Raw genomic sequence first — 18683 nt, forward strand, 5'->3', positions numbered from 1 at the left:
AAATATATTGTCTATATCCATTAAAAAAACAAAAAACTATTACTGTACCCACTGTATATCGCACCCCGATATTTAGTATTACAAATCCACACGTTTACTGTTGAGCTACCAAAAAGCAAAACGTTTAGAAAACGAATTGCCTTACTTGTCACACAAAAAAAAACATCCTGCTATAATGGTACTCTTGCTTATATGATACTGGAAAAAAACTTTATTACGCAATTTGCTACCCCTAACTTCGCGAAATGTTTATTCTGTGTGCGTTTAATTTTCCCGTTTCGCCTCTGTTTTCTGTCACGGATAACTTTATTTTTATTCATTTTTAGAGTGCAGATATGACATCATGAAACTTTAAAGGGATTTAATGCAGTGGCGCCATCTGTACAAATATAAAGTACTATTTGTGGTATGTCTATGTAAATACTTCGTAAGGTGTGTTTGAATCTTCACCAAAATTGGTATGGAGGTTCATTAGGCCCATGGGGAAATACATGCAAATTTACGATTTACATTGTGTGTGTTTTGTACGGGCTTTTTAGGGTTTTTAAATTACATATATAGGAAACAACTTTTCATTTTCTAAGATAACCTTTCGTTAATCATGAATTTACATAACTTCCATTAAGTGCAAGTGAAACCCCAGGTAGTACAAATAACTGAGCAAATTAATTCATTTCTTTAAACTTATGAAACGCAAGTTTGACTAAAAAAATTATTGTCCAGGAATCACCAAATTACAAGGTCTGTTTGTTATAAGCTTTAATATGAATTGTGTTAAGACAGATGTTTTCGAACAAAAGTACTTCTTATAATATGAAAGAGTTGTTTTAGTATTTTCGTACAAAGCTATGCAAACAAACGGACAGCCGAACCCACTATTTTTTAAACTGAACCTAGATTTGACATTTGTACAATGTTTTTCATGGTTTTAAAATAGTTCGAGAGTGCTGGTTACGGATCCGGTAAATACCACTTTTGCATAATTAAGCATTTTCTTTTATTCAAGATGGTTACCAAATCAAGGAAGAGCTCATATGTCAGCCCCTATATGACAGACCCACAATTAAAGTGTGTATACACCTATAATTTCAAGGTCAAGGACTTTAATTATGAACAAAGACTGACCATTATAGACAGACAGTGGTAATAATACCAAGATGGCGGATTATATAGATGCCAAAACGAAGAATCTCTAATACTTTAGTTTTATATGACAAAATTTTAAAATATATATATATATTATATATATTTAATACGAAATAGATTAAGCTATTGAGGTGTAATTTGTTAATACCTTAATACTGTCTGCTTAACTTTTCTTATAATTTACATACAGATGTACATATTCTAAAATAATTTGTTTTTACTTTTTAAGTTTAGGTCAAATGGAGAAACTGTTTTTTTCCGATGCTTGGTTTTACAGAAGTGCATTGTTTCATCTATTGTTTGTAGCTGTCAAATTATGACAACATTTTACATTCTATATATATAAAAGTTGCAATTATCTGCGTAATATATTTAAGATTAAAGTATGTTAAAAACAAGCTATACTTTTTGTAAATATTTTATGTTTTGCTAAAAATAACGAAATCTTTATAAAAGAATCTTTTACTTCTCATAAGTTCCTTAAACTTCTTTATTTATTTATTACAATTAGATCAATTCTCAACATATAGTAATAGTTTAATATCTCTAGGATTAAGTTTTTTCCTGTAATTGTATCATTTCAGAATAACCGAAATTCGTAAAATTAGTTATGCTAAGGCAGAAACAATGATAACATAGTGTCAATTACCTTCCTCATATTATATTATGTAAATAAGGCATCTGATGGTCAGTCCTAAATGATGCTAAACAGGTAGAAAATATATACGTACAAGAGAAACGTTACTGATTATCAGGTTGATTAAGGAATAAATTTTCTCCTACTTACGATATAAGGGTTATTTTTAAGTTAGAAGAAAAGCAACTCATCTTACTTGGAAGTAGCCAACATCTGGTGCCAAATCCTGGTTGTTTGAAGGATGGTGTGAACTGTCCACGGGCTGAACCACCAACATAAATCCTGTGAATTTCTGAATACTAAATGTCGTTCTGAAGCCCTGGAGGGTCACTGAAAAAGCGAAAAATATAACAAACTTTCATTTTGTTGGTCGACTGGATTTGCGATAAATATAAAAAATAGTGTGCACATTTAATGCTAGTAATATACGGTGAAGGTTTATTTCCCACTGTTTGCGATAAGTAGCTAATAAATATTGTTTGAGTTAGATGGGAAAGAATACAGCCCAGTCTGTACGACACCACGATGATACAATAATGTATCTAACTTTCAAAGAACGTAAGGACATTTCTTTTTTCTTTGTTTTTAAAAAAACGGGGATGGATTATTTTTGCAAGAGTTTAACTTATATCTAATTTGTTAGCCTGCGTACTGAATATGGTTTGCAAGCCTGCCAGTTTGAGTAATGTTTCTCATTCAGTATCAAATACGCCCTCAGAAAAGGTTAATTCTCTATAGAAATTTAAATGATATGGTTAGGGTTTACATTACAAGACATTTCTCTTTTGCTTATTTTCGTTATTCACCATTTTGTTTATTACCGCAGTGGAAAAATGAAAAAATAATTAGTCTAATAATTTAACCATTTCTCAATCCAATTATCAATCACTTTGAAAATTTTTTTCGGACCACTAGTTTATTTGTAGGCTAAGATATCTCGCACAGTACTGCACTTTCCCAACACTGTATTAAGACTAACAACTATAGACAAACAGTTTTGAGAAGCGAGACGAAATGATAAGTATATATGAACAAAGCATTATTATTACAATAACTTTGTAAAATTTTCCCATCAGATTTTACATAATGTCACAAAGGAAACTGTATGCCTCATAAAGTTCCTTACATTACTGACATTTATATAAATTAGAATCAAGACGTCTCGATGTTGCAAGCACTTGTCCCTGGTCTGTGAAGTTTATTTTTGTGTAAACTAGATCATGGAAAACGACAAACAGGAAGAAAAATATTTTCTAAAAATGAAATTGAAAAGTGTTTTTTTATTATGAGATATAACCTTTATCTTGATATATTATGCGATTAAAATGAACGTTGTATATTTAAAAAAAAAGATAAAGAACTGACATCATCTGAATAATTTAGTTGTAGAGTTTAAGTCCTAACCAATAAAAACGTGCAATAGTGAAATATGGAAAGGCAGTGTCTGAAATCTGTCCTGCAATCAGTGTTTAAACTAATCAGCTGATGATTGTTTTTAAAAATCTATCATTACGTAGTTCGTACTAATTAATAAGGCGATACATGTTTAAAAGTTACTAAAGATAGTGCCCTACATGTTTATGCATAATATACAGGGTGTTCGGAAAGTCACTGTGCAGTTTTGTAATCATATTTGAAAGCAGCGATAACAGCATTCATTCAGTCTATTTAAAGCCAGCAACTGATGGCGGTGTTTAGAAACAAAATAAGAAGAATCCAAGCCTGTATTGATGCCAATGGGGGTCACTTTCAACATTGTTTATAATTGTCATTCACATTTACCTCCTGTATTCTATATTGAAACATGTCTGTTAATAAATATACAAGTGCACAATGACTTTCCGAACACTCCGCAGTTGCTGGCATATACGTGTAACTATAACAACGTCAAAACTAAGAACTACATTTTTTTCAGCACGACTAGATAATTCGTAAAAATAATCATTCAATTCATTTTTTATATGACGTTACTGTAGAAAAATCATCTCATTTAGTTTTTTATCCTACATCCATTTTGAGAGACCTTCATTGCGAAATGTATAGATATCTAACTATTATGATTTGTTAACTCTGAGTTTAGTGGATTGTAACTTACCAAGCAACAAAACTCGCACCATGCCCAATTTCGTATTTTACTAGATCAAACTAACTAGGCTATTGTATTAGTTCGCCATACAATGGATTTTTAATTGCTTTAGATTACGTTTATTATCCGGCGAAATTATTGTTTATATAAGTATTGTGATATCATTGTACTGTTCAACAAACGAAGTCTAAGCTTGAAACATCATTTATATTTATATATCAGGTAGACAATGATAAAAGAGTGGAAACATTGTTATGTGTATGAAATGCTGCGAAACGGATGTTTATTTTGGTTTTAGAGCAAAACTGCACAATAGTTTTCCTCCGAACCGTCCAACATAGGGATTAAACCTAGAATATTAACGTTAGCATAATAAGCCTAAAGTTCATCACTGAATCACGGGGTAGGTGGATGATTATGGATAGGATATAGTAAGGTTTGCGAAGAAAAATTTCGTGTTTGTTAAAAATTCCCTTAGACATCAAAGTTATGTGTGTATTTACACAACTGTTGTTGGAAATCATCAAATGTGATATTTAATGGCATACGTTGTGAACGACAACATATCTATACGCCGCTACGAATAACTTTTGGTTCGTGTTTTTTTGTTTAATAACAAAGTGAAAAAGTTAAGAGAAAATAAGAAAAGAAGAAACTGAACGATATGTCGACGAACTTCAAATAGTTACAGCAGACACTGCGAACCAGCTTAATTTGCTAGCTGTCAGAGCTATGTCAGATCGAGGACTCGGGAACTCTGTCGTCCACTGATGTTTCAACGGCCGTTGTTAGTCTTCCACGTGGAATTGTTTTAAGCTCTAACACTCGGCTTAGTGAATGATTGACGGGTATTTCATGCGCGAAGACAGAAATGTCAAGTGGTCTCCACCGGTAACATTTCGTAGTTCGTTTTCTAGCTTGTAACATGAATAAAACATTCTGTGGATTTTCTTATTCAGAAGATAAAGTCAGGAAACTAGCAGCTCGTGTCGTGTTTTCATTTCAGCATAAGCCTATTATATTGTAATCAGGGAGAGATGCGAGTAAGAATCTGGTAAATGTCAGACTGAGGTCTTCACTCGGGTTTCAAACACTTGTTCAGATTGTTCTTACCATGTGTAGTCAAACCGCATGAGTGACGTTTCAAGTGTTTTTATTCGTTTTAATTAAAGCTATGACGTCGCCCTGAAATTTGATCTGAAATACTTGTTAACTCGGGTTGAAGTAAGAACTAATAGGTGCCACAATAGTAACAGTAATCTTCTTGTCTTCAAATAGTAGAAGAAAAATGAAAAGAATGGAATGAACAAGTATACATATCACGGTTACCAAACGAAAAGTATAATCAGAACTGACTAATAATATCTTAAAGTTCGATAAACTAAAGGTCTTTAACGTATTAAAACGCTAGAAGACTGATTATGAAGTCAGTTTTAACTATTTCTTTCTGGTTATACTTGGTTTAGTGTTTCTTTAACCTGTTCAGTGCCGTAGACGAGATAACTCGTCCAAGACGATCGGTAACACAGTGCTACGGACAAGTTAATTCGTTCTCAATAATACCTAACTTCAATGCTAGATATCAGCACCATACATGCATTTGACCTACTTGCAAATTGTTTCACTTTTGATCCAAAATGGCGTCACGAAAAAAGTTACAAAATGAAGAAGCATTAGAGTTGTATTGTAGCAGCTGAAATACTTGGCAGTCAACAGGTTAAAGATTAATCCTGTGGTATAACATCGAACCGAAATACGTAACGTTAAGGAGATTTTCAAAGCCGAAACGTAAGATGTTATTAATGAAAATAATCCGAAAAAAAGTTCTGTAAAAGCGCACATTTCTTTATGGCACAAGCCTCTTTGCTAATAGCCTTGTTTTTGTATCTTATCGTAGGCTAGCTAGAAATTAAAAAAACATCATATTTCAACACACTGACTGGACAATAAATGTATAATGGGTTTCATACTTGTAATCAGCAAATGGCTGTTCTTCGTCGCCCAGTAGGCTTTGCTCAGAAACACTATGTAAAAGGACTAACGTACAAGTCAACATACGTTATACTCGAGCCAAGCATTAGCGCAATGTTTAAAAATGTGTCTGAAGATGGTTGGTATGAGTATTAGAACATTTATTAAAATAAAGTAGAAAACAACGTTTCAACCTTCTTAAGTCATCTTCAGGTCGAAACGTTGTTCTCTACTTCATTTTAATAAAAGTTTTAATACCCATATCAGCTGTCTTGAGATACATTCTTACTTTAAGCAAGTTTCTTGTCATTAGGAATGTTTAAAAATGTATCATATTACAAGTAAAAACTCGACTTTACACAGCATTCGATCTGTATATTTAGCGAATTTTAGTGATGTAAAATTTCAATAATTCTCCATTCTTTCCAAAAAACAACAACTTCTTTTCTTAAATCGTGTCTCAGTATTTTACTGACTTGCTTAATTCCTCCTACTTATAATTAGGAAATTAACAAACAAGTCAGCTGCGTTTCATATCATATATATTTTGTACACTTTCGCTAGTTGTAGGGTTCAGTTTTTGAGATGCCCACTCAGCTACTTATACCATCTTAATGACATTTCACCATCATCAAGAAAGAATACAGTTGATTCGAAAATCACCTATCTTAAATAGAACAAATATAATTGTATGAACATCTCAGTTAGCATGAAAGCCAAAACTATCATTTTCTTGACAGTCGAGTTCATTAAGGAGACAGTAAGTACATCAGTGTTCTAATCTTAAGCTAATAAAATAACTTCTAGTATCGTATTCCCTCGTCATTAAATTTACTTGATATAGTAAATGTAATCATGCTGTACAACACACAGGCGTACTCACAAAACGATCACATTACTGTTACACTTGTGCTAAACACAAATTATTGGTAGTTGCGCATGATTGGTGAAAATTTAATGTTTGCGTATTTTATTTATTAATTGTATGTTTCGTATAGGCTGTATATAGATAAAACCCCCATTGAATAAATCTAGTTAAATCCTAAGTAATTGATATACTCAAATATGCTGGCGCCCTCTGTTTTAAATGATGTATAAAAAGTGTCTGTCTGTCAAAGCCAGAAAATATCTGTCAAAGGAACACACAAAAGTTTGTTTACATAATTAAAATTTTCTTTACTACAAGAAATGAGAATGCTTGAACTACACTAAGAATAAACAAGTTTGAAATTACAAATTTAAATATCCGTTGCAATATTTAGGAAGAACGTAAATTTCTTTTCACTATAGTTTGCTTTCAGACAAAGCTTCTGCTTTCTGTCAATCCACGGGAAACTTAGTGTCACCGATTGTGACACTGGACTACAGAATTAACAGGGACCGGCGATAATAGATGGATGGACGTTAGGCTAAGTAATATGCTTTCAAAACAAATCGCCGACTTTTGAACTAGGAGTTCCACTCTCTGTCATAACATAGGCTAGTCAATTAATTACATACAAGGATGGGGAGGCGGAAAAGACATCGCAGCGTTGTTGAATGATGATTGTAAGACTTATCTGAGGTAAACAATAATTAGGAAAATATACCATAAAGAAACCAGTTTCGTATTTCGTAATTAGTAGTCTATTTGAGATTGCTAGGTTCAGTGAATATTTTTTGTACAAAAAGTAAAAAGGCGCTTCCTACAAACTAGATAAGTTTGAATTTCATTTACCAAATATTTCGCCTGGACAAATAAAAATAATAAGTTATTCAAATTAAGAAAATATTACATAGTATGTGGGAAGATCATAACAAAAAAACATGCTCGTCCTTTCAGCTGTGAGGGTGTTATAATATGACAGTCAATCCCACCATTAACAAGCAGTATACTCACATCAATCTCCAACTGGCTTGACCGGCATGGCCAGGTGGTTAAGGCACTCTACTAGTAATCCGCCGGTCGCGGGTTCGAATTATCTTCAAAACAAACACGCTCGCCCTTTCAGCCGTGGGGGCGTTATAATGTTACGGTCAATCCCATATTCGTTGGTAAAAGAGTAACTTAAGAGTTTACTTCCCTCTAGTCTTACACTGCTAAGATTAGGAACGGCTAGCGCAAATAGTCCTCATGTAGCTTCATGCGAAATTCAAACCAAACCAAATCATTGTGTGTGTGTGTGTTTTCTTATAGCAAAGCCACATTGGGCTATCTGCTGAGTCCACCGAGGGGAATCGAACCCCTGATTTTAGTGTTGTAAATTCAAAGACTTGCCGGTCTACTAGCGGGGAACAAACCAAATCATAATAACTATGAACATTATATGATAGAATCTCTCACATTCTTGATTCACTTCATGTTCTAATTTTTGATTAACTAAAACTGTTCCACATAGCAACACTACTAACCAATACGTTACGTTTCTGTTATGTGTAATTTTTCTAACAAGTCATACAAGAAATGTTCTGTAACGCTTATATATTGAACTTTATGACAATTGCTGAAATTTATTGTCAAAGATAACCTCTTTAGGAGGAGGAATATATCAGAGAATGAACAGAAAACATGCGCGAGACAGGCGTTGCATTTTATGGATTACTTTAAAGACTTCAATTTATTTTGGTATTTTAAGATAAATTTTGTTCCATTGGTTAGACGTTTTTGCACCGAGAAAGAGAGACTGTGTGTGTGTTCTCATTTAGCAAAGCCACATCGGACTATCTGCATGCCACACTCTCGGTGCACCCCTCGGTGGACTTTGTGTAGCTTTGTGCTAAACTATAAAAACATATGTGTGCTCTACCCACAACGGGTATCGAAACCCAGTTTTTAGCGTTGTAAAATAGAGACATACCGCTGTGCCATTGGGAAGCCCGGCACACTACTTAAGCTTATAAAGATAAAAACCAAAACATTTTAGTGTTTGGGTTTCGTCGGAGACTGTTTAAAATACCATTAAAACTTAGTTGTCTTTAAAATATCGTTTTGGCTTTTAGTCATTTAATTATATCCACATATTTCTATTTCAATTAACATACTTTTATATAGGTCCTTTGATCTATATATATAGATAGTTTGAGGCGCTTAGAGGTCAGTTGATAGGGTACACTCTCAATGTGCGGGAGGTCTTGGATTTTAATCGGTTTGTTTGTTTTTCTCAATATTGCGCAAAGCTACACGAGAGACACCTGCACTAGCCGCCCCTAATTTAGCATTGTAAGACTAGAGGAAAGGCAGCTAGTCGTCACCGTCCACCGCCAACTCTTGGGCTACTCTTTTACCAACGAATAGTGGGATTCACCGTAACATTATAATGTTTTCAAAGCAGAAGGGACGAGAATGTTTAATGTGATGGGGATTCAACTCGTCGACCTTCAGATTACGAGTCGAGCGCCTGGTTGTGCCGGATCAGATTTTCATTGGTGCAGAAAAAACAAAATATAAATTTTTTTCCATGTAGCTTCCGCCGAGATTTTCGTATAGAATCAGATGTCAGACAATTTTAAAGTTGTACTCTTCAGTAACAAACTCTGTTTACTGCATAAGGAGGTTGTTTTTATTTTAAATGAAATAAATGATAAGTTAAAATTTTAATGAAGGACAATAATCTTAAAGGTACACCTAAAAATTATAATGTTATTTGATTTCTAACATGTGCGGTGTATAGAGTGATTGTTAGATCAGGATAAATGTATTAATAAAATGGTAGTGCTGACGCTAATATCAGATGGCAATAGTTTCGTAATTGTATGAGTAAAGGGAGACTCACCATTCTGCTTCAAGGTAGAAAGTTAGCTTCCTAATACAAATCGAAGTGGGGCCTCACACCAACCGTACCCCTTAAGCCGTGGGGGCATTATATGTTTCGGTCAATCCCACTATTGATTGGTAAAAGAGTAGCCCAAGAATTGGCGGAGAGTGATGATTCCTAGTTGCCTTTCCTCTAATCTTACACTGCTAAATTAGGAGGGCTAACGCAGATAACTCTCGTGGAATTTTGCGTGAAATTAAAAACAAACAATTCAAAGTAATTAACAATTAGTTTACTTATTTAATTTGTGAAAACATATTTCATAGAAATTATTACGTCTACATAGTTTACGATATGGATCACTTCCTACCAATAAAAACCGTCAGGAATTATAGTTATCAATCCTATAATTTAATTTACGAACAACCTGAAAATAAATAAATAAATTAATAAATGCACAACCAAAATAAACACTTAGTTGTCTTTAATATCTGAGAAACCAAAAACTAATAAATTTTATACAGTGAAGCCATTGATAATTAAAGATGTCTCAATCGCTTTTATTCTCCACAGAATAATGGTAAGTTACATTGAATATTATTTCATGTTGGAAGTTAGAACAGCGAACAAGCATCGGCATTATACATAATACCTACAGAAATATGTAGAACAAAACACAACGAGCTGCAAAATTAATCGACTAGAAAAAGGTTACAATATAAATCAATGCTCACTCAAGAACGTTGTCGAAATAAGTTTCATTTTAAATTAATCAGTAATAAAAAAAAATTTACTACATTTATTTTCTGGATAAACGTAGATTCAGGAATATTTTACATATATTCGAGATGTTTTTGCTTCATCCATGTTATCTGAGTAAAGTATAACAATGATCGGGAACTTTGAAACACCTCTATGTTACAAGTTAATGTCGCATGAAATTCAATCTGTTGTTGTATGTGTTCTATTTCATGTTTGAAAATCCATAATGTGGGAGTAGTATTACGTTGACTGGATACTCATAACGTGGATATGGCGTTAACTTTGACTTTTGTATCCCGAGGACTTCTACATTTTTTATAGAGCAAAAAAAAAAGTGGCTTACTCCTGATTGATGTATAGAAAAGTCTTGTCCCCCAAACAATACCCTTTAGTACGATACACAAACAGTTCTCCCCGAATGAAGGAACGAAGAACTAAGTGAGTTTCTATCACTAAACAAAGAAATCAAACAAAATGTTAAAGAACGTTTAAATCACAATTTGTCTTTAGCAAAACTTTTAAACGGACGAAAGAAGAGAGGAAATATTTCACTATAGAATGTTAGAAAGCGGGTTTTACTACATCTTAAGAAACCATTTATACGACTTTCATCAGTTGATACAGTGGTAGAAAAATTCCATAGAGACTAATATTTGTTTGATGTTTTGATTCGACGTTTGGTAGTTTCCTCATCACTAAGTGATATGAACGTATTTAGTCTTCCAAAAGTATATAACAGACAGTCTCGCATACGGGTAAGCATTAGGAACTCAAAACCCTTGTTCAAATAAGTCCAGCAGACATAAGTACTTCTTTCTTTAGTTGTTTTTTAATTTCGCGCAAAGCTATACGAGGACTATCTGCGCCAGCCGTCCCTAATTTAGCAGTGTAAGACAGGATGGAAGGCAGCTAGCCATCACCACTCACCGCCAACTCTTGGGCTACTCTTTTATCAACGAAGAGTGGGATTGACCTAACATTATAACGCCCTCACGGCTGAAAGGGCGAGCGTGTTTGGTGTGGCGGGAATTCGAACCCCGAAGCAGAAATGCTCAAGGTAAAATTATTCGACGGTATATCGCAAAGTTCAAATATAAACTAAAAATTGATGTAAAAAAATGACTCCTACACTTAATTTATGTTCCTTTGCAACACAAGTTCAATAAATACGGTTTTGTATTACCTATATAATTTTAAGAATAAAAACATGCTTTTGTTTGCATTTTGGAAGTTAACATTGACGATTACAGTACAGATTCATACTGTATTTAAATTTAGGGTAAAATATTACCAACATTATAAAGGTAAGCGAAAGATTTTAGTTCTAATTACAATTTTTAAAAGTATTTGCTAGATGTTAATAAAGACTAAAAATGATACAAGTATTCAGAATGTAACGTGAAAGATCACTGTATGTATATGAATAGATGAAAAGTATGACAACTTGATAAGGAAAAATCATATAATGTTTCACCGTACAACTATCCACACAATAGGTACTGAACAACCTCATTAACCTACCTTGTTATGTATGGAATTTTTTCAGTAATTTTTTCATGTTAAGATTTTTGCTTTAAAATAACTTAAAATAAGTGGTTGTAAGCGCAAAGCTGGTTAAAAGACTATCTAAACCGGATTCATCAGAGGAATCGCAGCCCAAATTTTAACTTAAGTCATCACTTTTACTGCTAAGCTACTAGAAAATGAAAGTGACGTTGTTAAAACAATGAATTTAATATTAAAACCCGAGTTTTTATTTCAGAGGTCAATCTTTACTTACCCATTTGAGGAGTTAGCTATGTTCTCGTTACCTCAATAGTGTCATGTTCGATTCTTTTGTTTTGCATAAAACAAAAACAAAAAAAACGAGCCAAAGGAACTATGGAAGTGACATCATAAACCTTGGAGCGAGTTCCATTTGTAATACTGAGTGTATCATAAACCTTGGGGCGAGTTCTATCTGTAATACTGAGTGTATCATAAACCTTGGGGCGAGTTCTATCTGTAATACTGAGTGTATCATAAACCTTGGGGCGAGTTCTATCTGTAATACTGAGTGTATCATAAACCTTGGGGCGAGTTCTATCTGTAATACTGAGTGTATCATAAACCTTGGGGCGAGTTCTATCTGTAATACTGAGTGTATCATAAACCTTGGGGCGAGTTCTATCTGTAATAATGAGTGTATCATAAACCTTGGGGCGAGGTCTATCTCTAATACTGAGTGTATCATAAACCTTGAGGCGAGTTCTATCTGTAATACTGAGTGTGTTTTTTTATAGCAAAGCCACCTCTGGCCATCTGCTGAACCCACCGAGGGGAATTGAGCCCCTGATTTTAGCGTTGTAAATCCGTAGACTTACCGATGTACTAGCGGAGGGGCTAACTATAATACTGAACAAGACATTTATGTTTTACTAAATAACTTATTTTTGTAATGAAATAAAACAAAACAAACGTGGTGTAATTTACTATATAATAGTTACATCTAAGTGATTGCTATACTTACTCTTTAACATCAGTGGAATTGTGTGTTACAAATGATAAGAATCCACTAAGGTGTATAAATATTTTCCTCTACCAAAGAATAGTTCCATCATTACATTTGAGAAAAATGATAACACTGACCACACCCAGTGGAAGTAAAACTGTTAATAAATCTAGTAGAACTGCAATTGAATCATATAGACGAATTTCAAGCTAGAAAGCACTGAAATGCCAGTGAACGGTAAAATTTTATAGCAAATTCATAAATATGAAACTTATTCGTATAATAAAGTGGGGTTATATCTCATAAAAAGTAGTTTTTTTTTCTATTACCTTCTTAGCTTTCAGTTTTATTTAAATCATTCAACGTTGGTATTAACTACCATGGGTTAATAGCACTTTAAAAGAACAAAGTCCCAGATCTGTGCTGCTCGAGAGATTACTTTCTCTATTGTCAGTCTTGCTTATTCTGATGCTTCCGATTATTAAATGGTTCACACAACTTAAAAAAAAAACTTCACTGTGTGATCCGATAGCTTATAATGCTAAAAATCAGGTTTCGATACCCGCGACTGGCAAAGTTTATTTTGTAGCTTTACGCTTAACAACAAACATACACTGTATACATGAACGTCACATTTCCAGATCCAGTTTAAGCAAAACAAATGCTTTGAAGTCCATGGATTCCCAGTCAAGCAACCTCACAATTACGTTGGAAAAGAAGGTAACACGGATACGGGTCCTATTATCTATGGTTCGTATAAACGGTGCTGTGGACTGAGTACTTGGCACTTTACCTGACCACGAAGTGGAAGAATTTCCATTTGCACAATAGGAGTTAACTCTAGAACTACCGACAGGATTCACTGAGTTTTTATAAAAGTACATTTCTAAACTATTTATGTATCAAAGGTGCTTGTTTCTCTACAAGTTTATTTCGTTATGGAATTCTTTATTAAATTCACAAAAACACAAGTCAGTATTGCAATTAGTCCCCGTAATTACTGTTCGTGTTTCTTACGTAGTTTGATTAGTTCTTTATACTGTTGTGGGACAGGCATAAACACAAATTTCTAATTAAGATCTAGTTTCCAAAGCTTATCAGTGGCGAGAACTATATGCAAACAAGTTGGTAATTTAAGAGTAAGTAGAGTTCAACTTTGCTTTACTGTAATTTCTTTTCAGACACATTGTGCTATTGCATTAAGAGCAAAAATAAAACGACGTTTTCTGGCTAACTAGAAGATAAAACTTTTATTAAAGGTTTCAGCCGACTAGTTTCGGTAACAGTTACCAGCACAACTTGTCGTTTCATTTTTACTCTTAACCTGCATTACTGCGTACTTGTGTAGTTTCGGTTTTGTGTAATATGAAAGGCCTGCTGCAGTCCATAAAACTCCACAAAATACTTACAATGTATTCTCTGTGCCATATTGGAAAGTTCTTATTACTATCCAGGCTTTGTTCAATGTCGCGACGATTTTTGGACAGTTTCTTTGCAGTTTGGCTTTCACTTACAAAAGCGTCTTAACTCGTGTGCATTGAACTTTTTTGTAATTTAATGATACGATTATTCTTCCTCGCGAAAAGCCGTGATGGTTTACTACAGTCATAAGAATACAGGGACAGCCTATCGCTGTCGGATGGTTGAGAATTCGTCGGGAACAAAATATGTCGTTATGTATTCTCAAGACGGTTGGTATGGGTATTAAAACTTCATGCTCTCTTCGTTAACCTGAAGATGACAAATTAAAACTTTAAACCTTCTTTATTTACTTGAAGATGACCCAAGAAGGTCAAAACGTTGTTCTGTACTTGCTAAACATGTCGAACATTACTTATATCGGAGGTGACATGCCGTTGTATATAGTGACTTCTTGGAGGAAGTCATTGCACTAAGTTTGAAAATATTCAAGCGATTGCAATAGCAAATTTAAATTATAAAGTTGTTACTAAGATATCAAATGCTCACAAAGAAAACAGAAGTGCATTCAGTGAATTAAAAGTAAGAACAAAAACAGTGGAAAGTGGACTTCACAAGTAAAATTATAAATTATACAACATTTGAAGTGGATTTCATTACAAACTGGCAAAAAATGAGCTTGGAAAGATCCGTAAAAACGAATAAAATGCTCAGAAAATGTTTAATTCTAGTTTATTACACGGGAAAATATTAAAACTATGTTCTGAAGATGTAGATATCTGATTATCTAGGCATCCTTTTGACGTGTATATTACGGTTATTTTTTGAAAAACACGTGATTAGATAATGCTATGTTTATATTCCCATAAAGATATACCGGTATTTTACTCTGAGCATTTTGTCTTTCTGGTAGAAGTAGTGTGTGTGTGTGTGTGTGTGTTAACATACATACATACAGTATACACTACGCACTTTCAGCTGTAACCGTGTGGGAAGTATAACCTTACTAGTTACCCTTGTACTCACCCTGATCGACAGCCATTAATCAAGGATTGTTTAGTTTCTGTTCACAAAGTGTTGTTCAGGTTAAAGATACCAAATACTATCAATTTATATACATATACACACACAATAGTATGATCATTTATACTATTGTGAGTTTTAAGTTACATCCTTTTGATTTCTGCATTTTACGATATCAAATCATAAATAACTCGATTTTTAGTTTTGCTCTAAGTAGGTAATTCGCTTTTATCGGTAGAGAATATTGTTTGTCTTGAAAAAACAAAAGAGCTGAATTTTTGAAATACATTGTAAATCAACAGAATATGACCTTATGCTATTCTTATTAATCGTTAATAATGAATTTGCATACTTTTGTAGGCTAAATAACGAAGACACAAAAGGCAATGTGTGGCTATACCCACTGGATATCGAAACTCGATTTTTAGCGTAATAAACCCTCAATACAGCTGAGTTGATTGATTGATTGATTTAGTGTTTTATGGCACAAAGCAGCTAAGCTATCTTGCGCCAAACGTCTATAAAAAGGTAAAAATAAATGAAATGTAGTAAAATACATAAAAGGAAATGAAGGTAAAACAAAACATCATTGAAAAACAGAAAAAGCATAAAACCAATGTTGACATCTAGTCAACAATGTTGAGAGAAAGCAGAGTAAGAGAAGTTGTAAAGGGCTTTCTCTAGCAAAATGGTAATGATCATAACCCACCAGGAAGACTAACAGGTAAGTACAAGAACCACCGTCAGTCACCTGAAGTTTACCTTTCCAGTCCTGGTTCCGGGTTATGTTGTCATAACAGCCATTATCAAAAGGTAAAATAAGAAAAGTGTCAAAAGACATGTAGCAAAATTGTAATAACAACTCGCCAGGACGACTAACGGGTAGTTCAAACAGCAGCGTTAGTCACCTGAAGTTGGCCTTTTTAATCCTGGTGTCGAGTTATTTAATGTTCTGGCAAGAAAATAAAACGTGGCTGATAGTGATTTAAGTGTTACACAAACTAAACACTGGTGCATCACTTCCAGATAAAAGAAAACGATGAGTTAAAAAACTGTGACCAATGCGTAGTCTAGTTAGAACAACTTCCTCCTTCCGAATCTTACGGAAGCTAGATGGCCAAAGCCCAATAGAGGGTTGCATTTGAAAAAGCTTGTTGTCACTTTCCTCACTCCAAGTGGACTGCCAGCTGGCACGGAGCCGAGCCTTGAATATAGGCCCATAGTCCATGTACGGAATAGGCACAGTAGTGATAGTGCAAGAGCAGATAGATTTAGCTGCCGTGTCTGCAAGCGCATTCCCGCGAATACCAACGTGGCCTGGTATCCAGAAAAACTGGATAGAAGTAGATGTTAGTGAGAAATGGGCCAGTCAGTTTTGAATATCAGCAAGAACAGGGTGTGAACCAACATGAAGTGATTCCAAGGCCAGCAGAGAACTAAGGGAGTCAGTATAAATAGTGCAGTCGGAGAACTGCTCAGCTTCAATATGATCCAGGGCAAGAGATATAGCGTACAGTTCAGCAGTGAACACAGAAGCTGTAGAGGGAATTCTGCGCGCAACCACCGAACCGCAACAAACTATGGCAGAGCCCACAGAATTACCTGATTTGGAACCATCCGTATAAATTGGAACGGAATGATTGTTCGAAAGATGTTCATTAAATAAAAGACAGTAATTCCAATCGGGAGTATTTGCCTTTTTCAGATGACTTAAAGAAAGGCCACATTTGGGGGCTGTAATAAGCCATGGGGAGATTGGCTGACCAGTGGATTTTGCAATGTTATCCAAGGGCAGACCCAATTCATCCAATTGCGCCTGGATGCGAAGGCCAAAAGAAGCAATGGCAGATCGTCTGTTCTGAAAAAGTAAGGCCCACTGAGGAAGGAAAACACATCCCCAGGTGGGATGCTTTGGTAATGGAATGAAGTTTGAAAGAATACAGTAAAGACATTTGCAAACGGCGAAGGTGCAGAGAAAGTTCGTGAGATTCTACGTATAAGCTCTGAACTGGGGAGGTGCAAAAAGTCCTTGATGATGAATGGGGTCCAGCATCTTTAAGGCCGAGAGTCTGGCAGAGCCATAGACCATTGATCCATAGTCGAGTTTTGATCGAATAAGAGCACGATATCTTTAACACAGAACATCGATCCACTCCCCAACTGGCGGTAGAGATGACACGGAGGATGTTCAGTGCTCTTGTGCATTTTACCCGTATCTGCTTTAAGTGTGGTATAAAGGTTAGCTAACAGTCAAAGATAAGCTCCAAGAACTTGGTCTCAGGGACCACTGGCATCGAAACTTCACCGATACGGAGTTTAGGATCAGAGTGAATACCCCGTTGGCGGCAAAAGTGCATGCAAACGGTTTTAGAGAGAGAAAAATTAAAGCCATTCCCTGTAGTCCACTTCAGTACACGATTGAGGGCAGTTTGTAGTTGCTGCTCATTATATCTCATGTTCGACGACTGACCGAGGTGTGAAAGTCGTCGACATAGAGCCCGTTTGCAACAGTGAGAGGGAATTGTTCAGTGATGCCATTTATCTTTATACTGAAAAGTGTGACACTCAAAACACAGCCCTGAGGGACCCCAAGTTCCTGTACAAAAGAACGGGAAAGTGTCAAACCCACACGTACTTGGAATCTCCTGTCCATTAAAAAAAATTAATAAACATGGGTAAATGGCCACGTAACCCATATATATGGAGGTCTCGCAAAATGCCATACATCCATGTTGTGTCATAAGCCTTTTCAATGTCAAAGAATATTGAAACAAGATGTTGGCGTTTGAGAAAGGCTTCTCTGATTGATCTTTCAAGTCGAATTAGGTGGTCCGTGGTGGAGTGCTGTTGTCAGAACCCACACTGGGTGGGCGAGAGGAGGTTGTTTGATTCGAGGAACCAAACAAGACGAGCATTAAACATCCTCTCTAAAGTCTTACAGAGACAGCTCGTCCAGGCAATTGGACGGTAGTTTGAAGAAATCTTGAGATCTTTCCCCGGTTTAGAGAAAGGTAAGATAATAGCCTGGCGCCAGCATCAGGAAAAACATTCTCCTGCCAGATCCGGTTAAAAACAATTAGAAGAATATCAAGAAAAGCAGGAGTGAGATAGCGTAGCATGTCATAGTGTACATCATCAGGTCCAACAGATGTACTGCCAGACAGATGAAGGGCTATTTTCATTTCCACCAGTGTAAAAGGACAATTATAGTCAAAGAGACCATCAATTCGAAAGGAAAGAGGTGAACGTTCTGCCCGAGTCTTGATGGCCAAGAAGGTGGAGGAACAAGCAGAAGTGCTGGATACTCAGCAAAAGCTTTCACCTAGAGTATCAGCGATGCTCCTGACATCAGCTACCTCTTGACCATCAGAGAGTGAGATGGAGAGGGGGGCAGAATTGTAGTGCCCACTGGCC

At 35.2% G+C, this 18683-nt stretch overlaps 1 protein-coding gene across 2 annotated transcripts in view; it reads right to left on the bottom strand.

Moving 5' to 3' along the window:
* Window positions 1-18683, bottom strand: part of LOC143236333 (spondin-1-like) — a 117705-nt gene that overhangs the window by 70501 nt on the left and 28521 nt on the right. For both annotated transcript variants that reach the window (XM_076474606.1, XM_076474607.1), the window contains exon 2: window positions 1980-2113. In XM_076474606.1, the coding sequence (XP_076330721.1) occupies window positions 1980-2060 (81 nt within the window). In that variant the 5' untranslated portion in view covers window positions 2061-2113. The remainder of the gene's footprint in view (window positions 1-1979; window positions 2114-18683) is intronic.

The sequence above is a fragment of the Tachypleus tridentatus genome, chromosome 13 (assembly GCF_004210375.1).
Source record: "Tachypleus tridentatus isolate NWPU-2018 chromosome 13, ASM421037v1, whole genome shotgun sequence".
Classification (NCBI taxonomy): domain Eukaryota; kingdom Metazoa; phylum Arthropoda; class Merostomata; order Xiphosura; family Limulidae; genus Tachypleus; species Tachypleus tridentatus.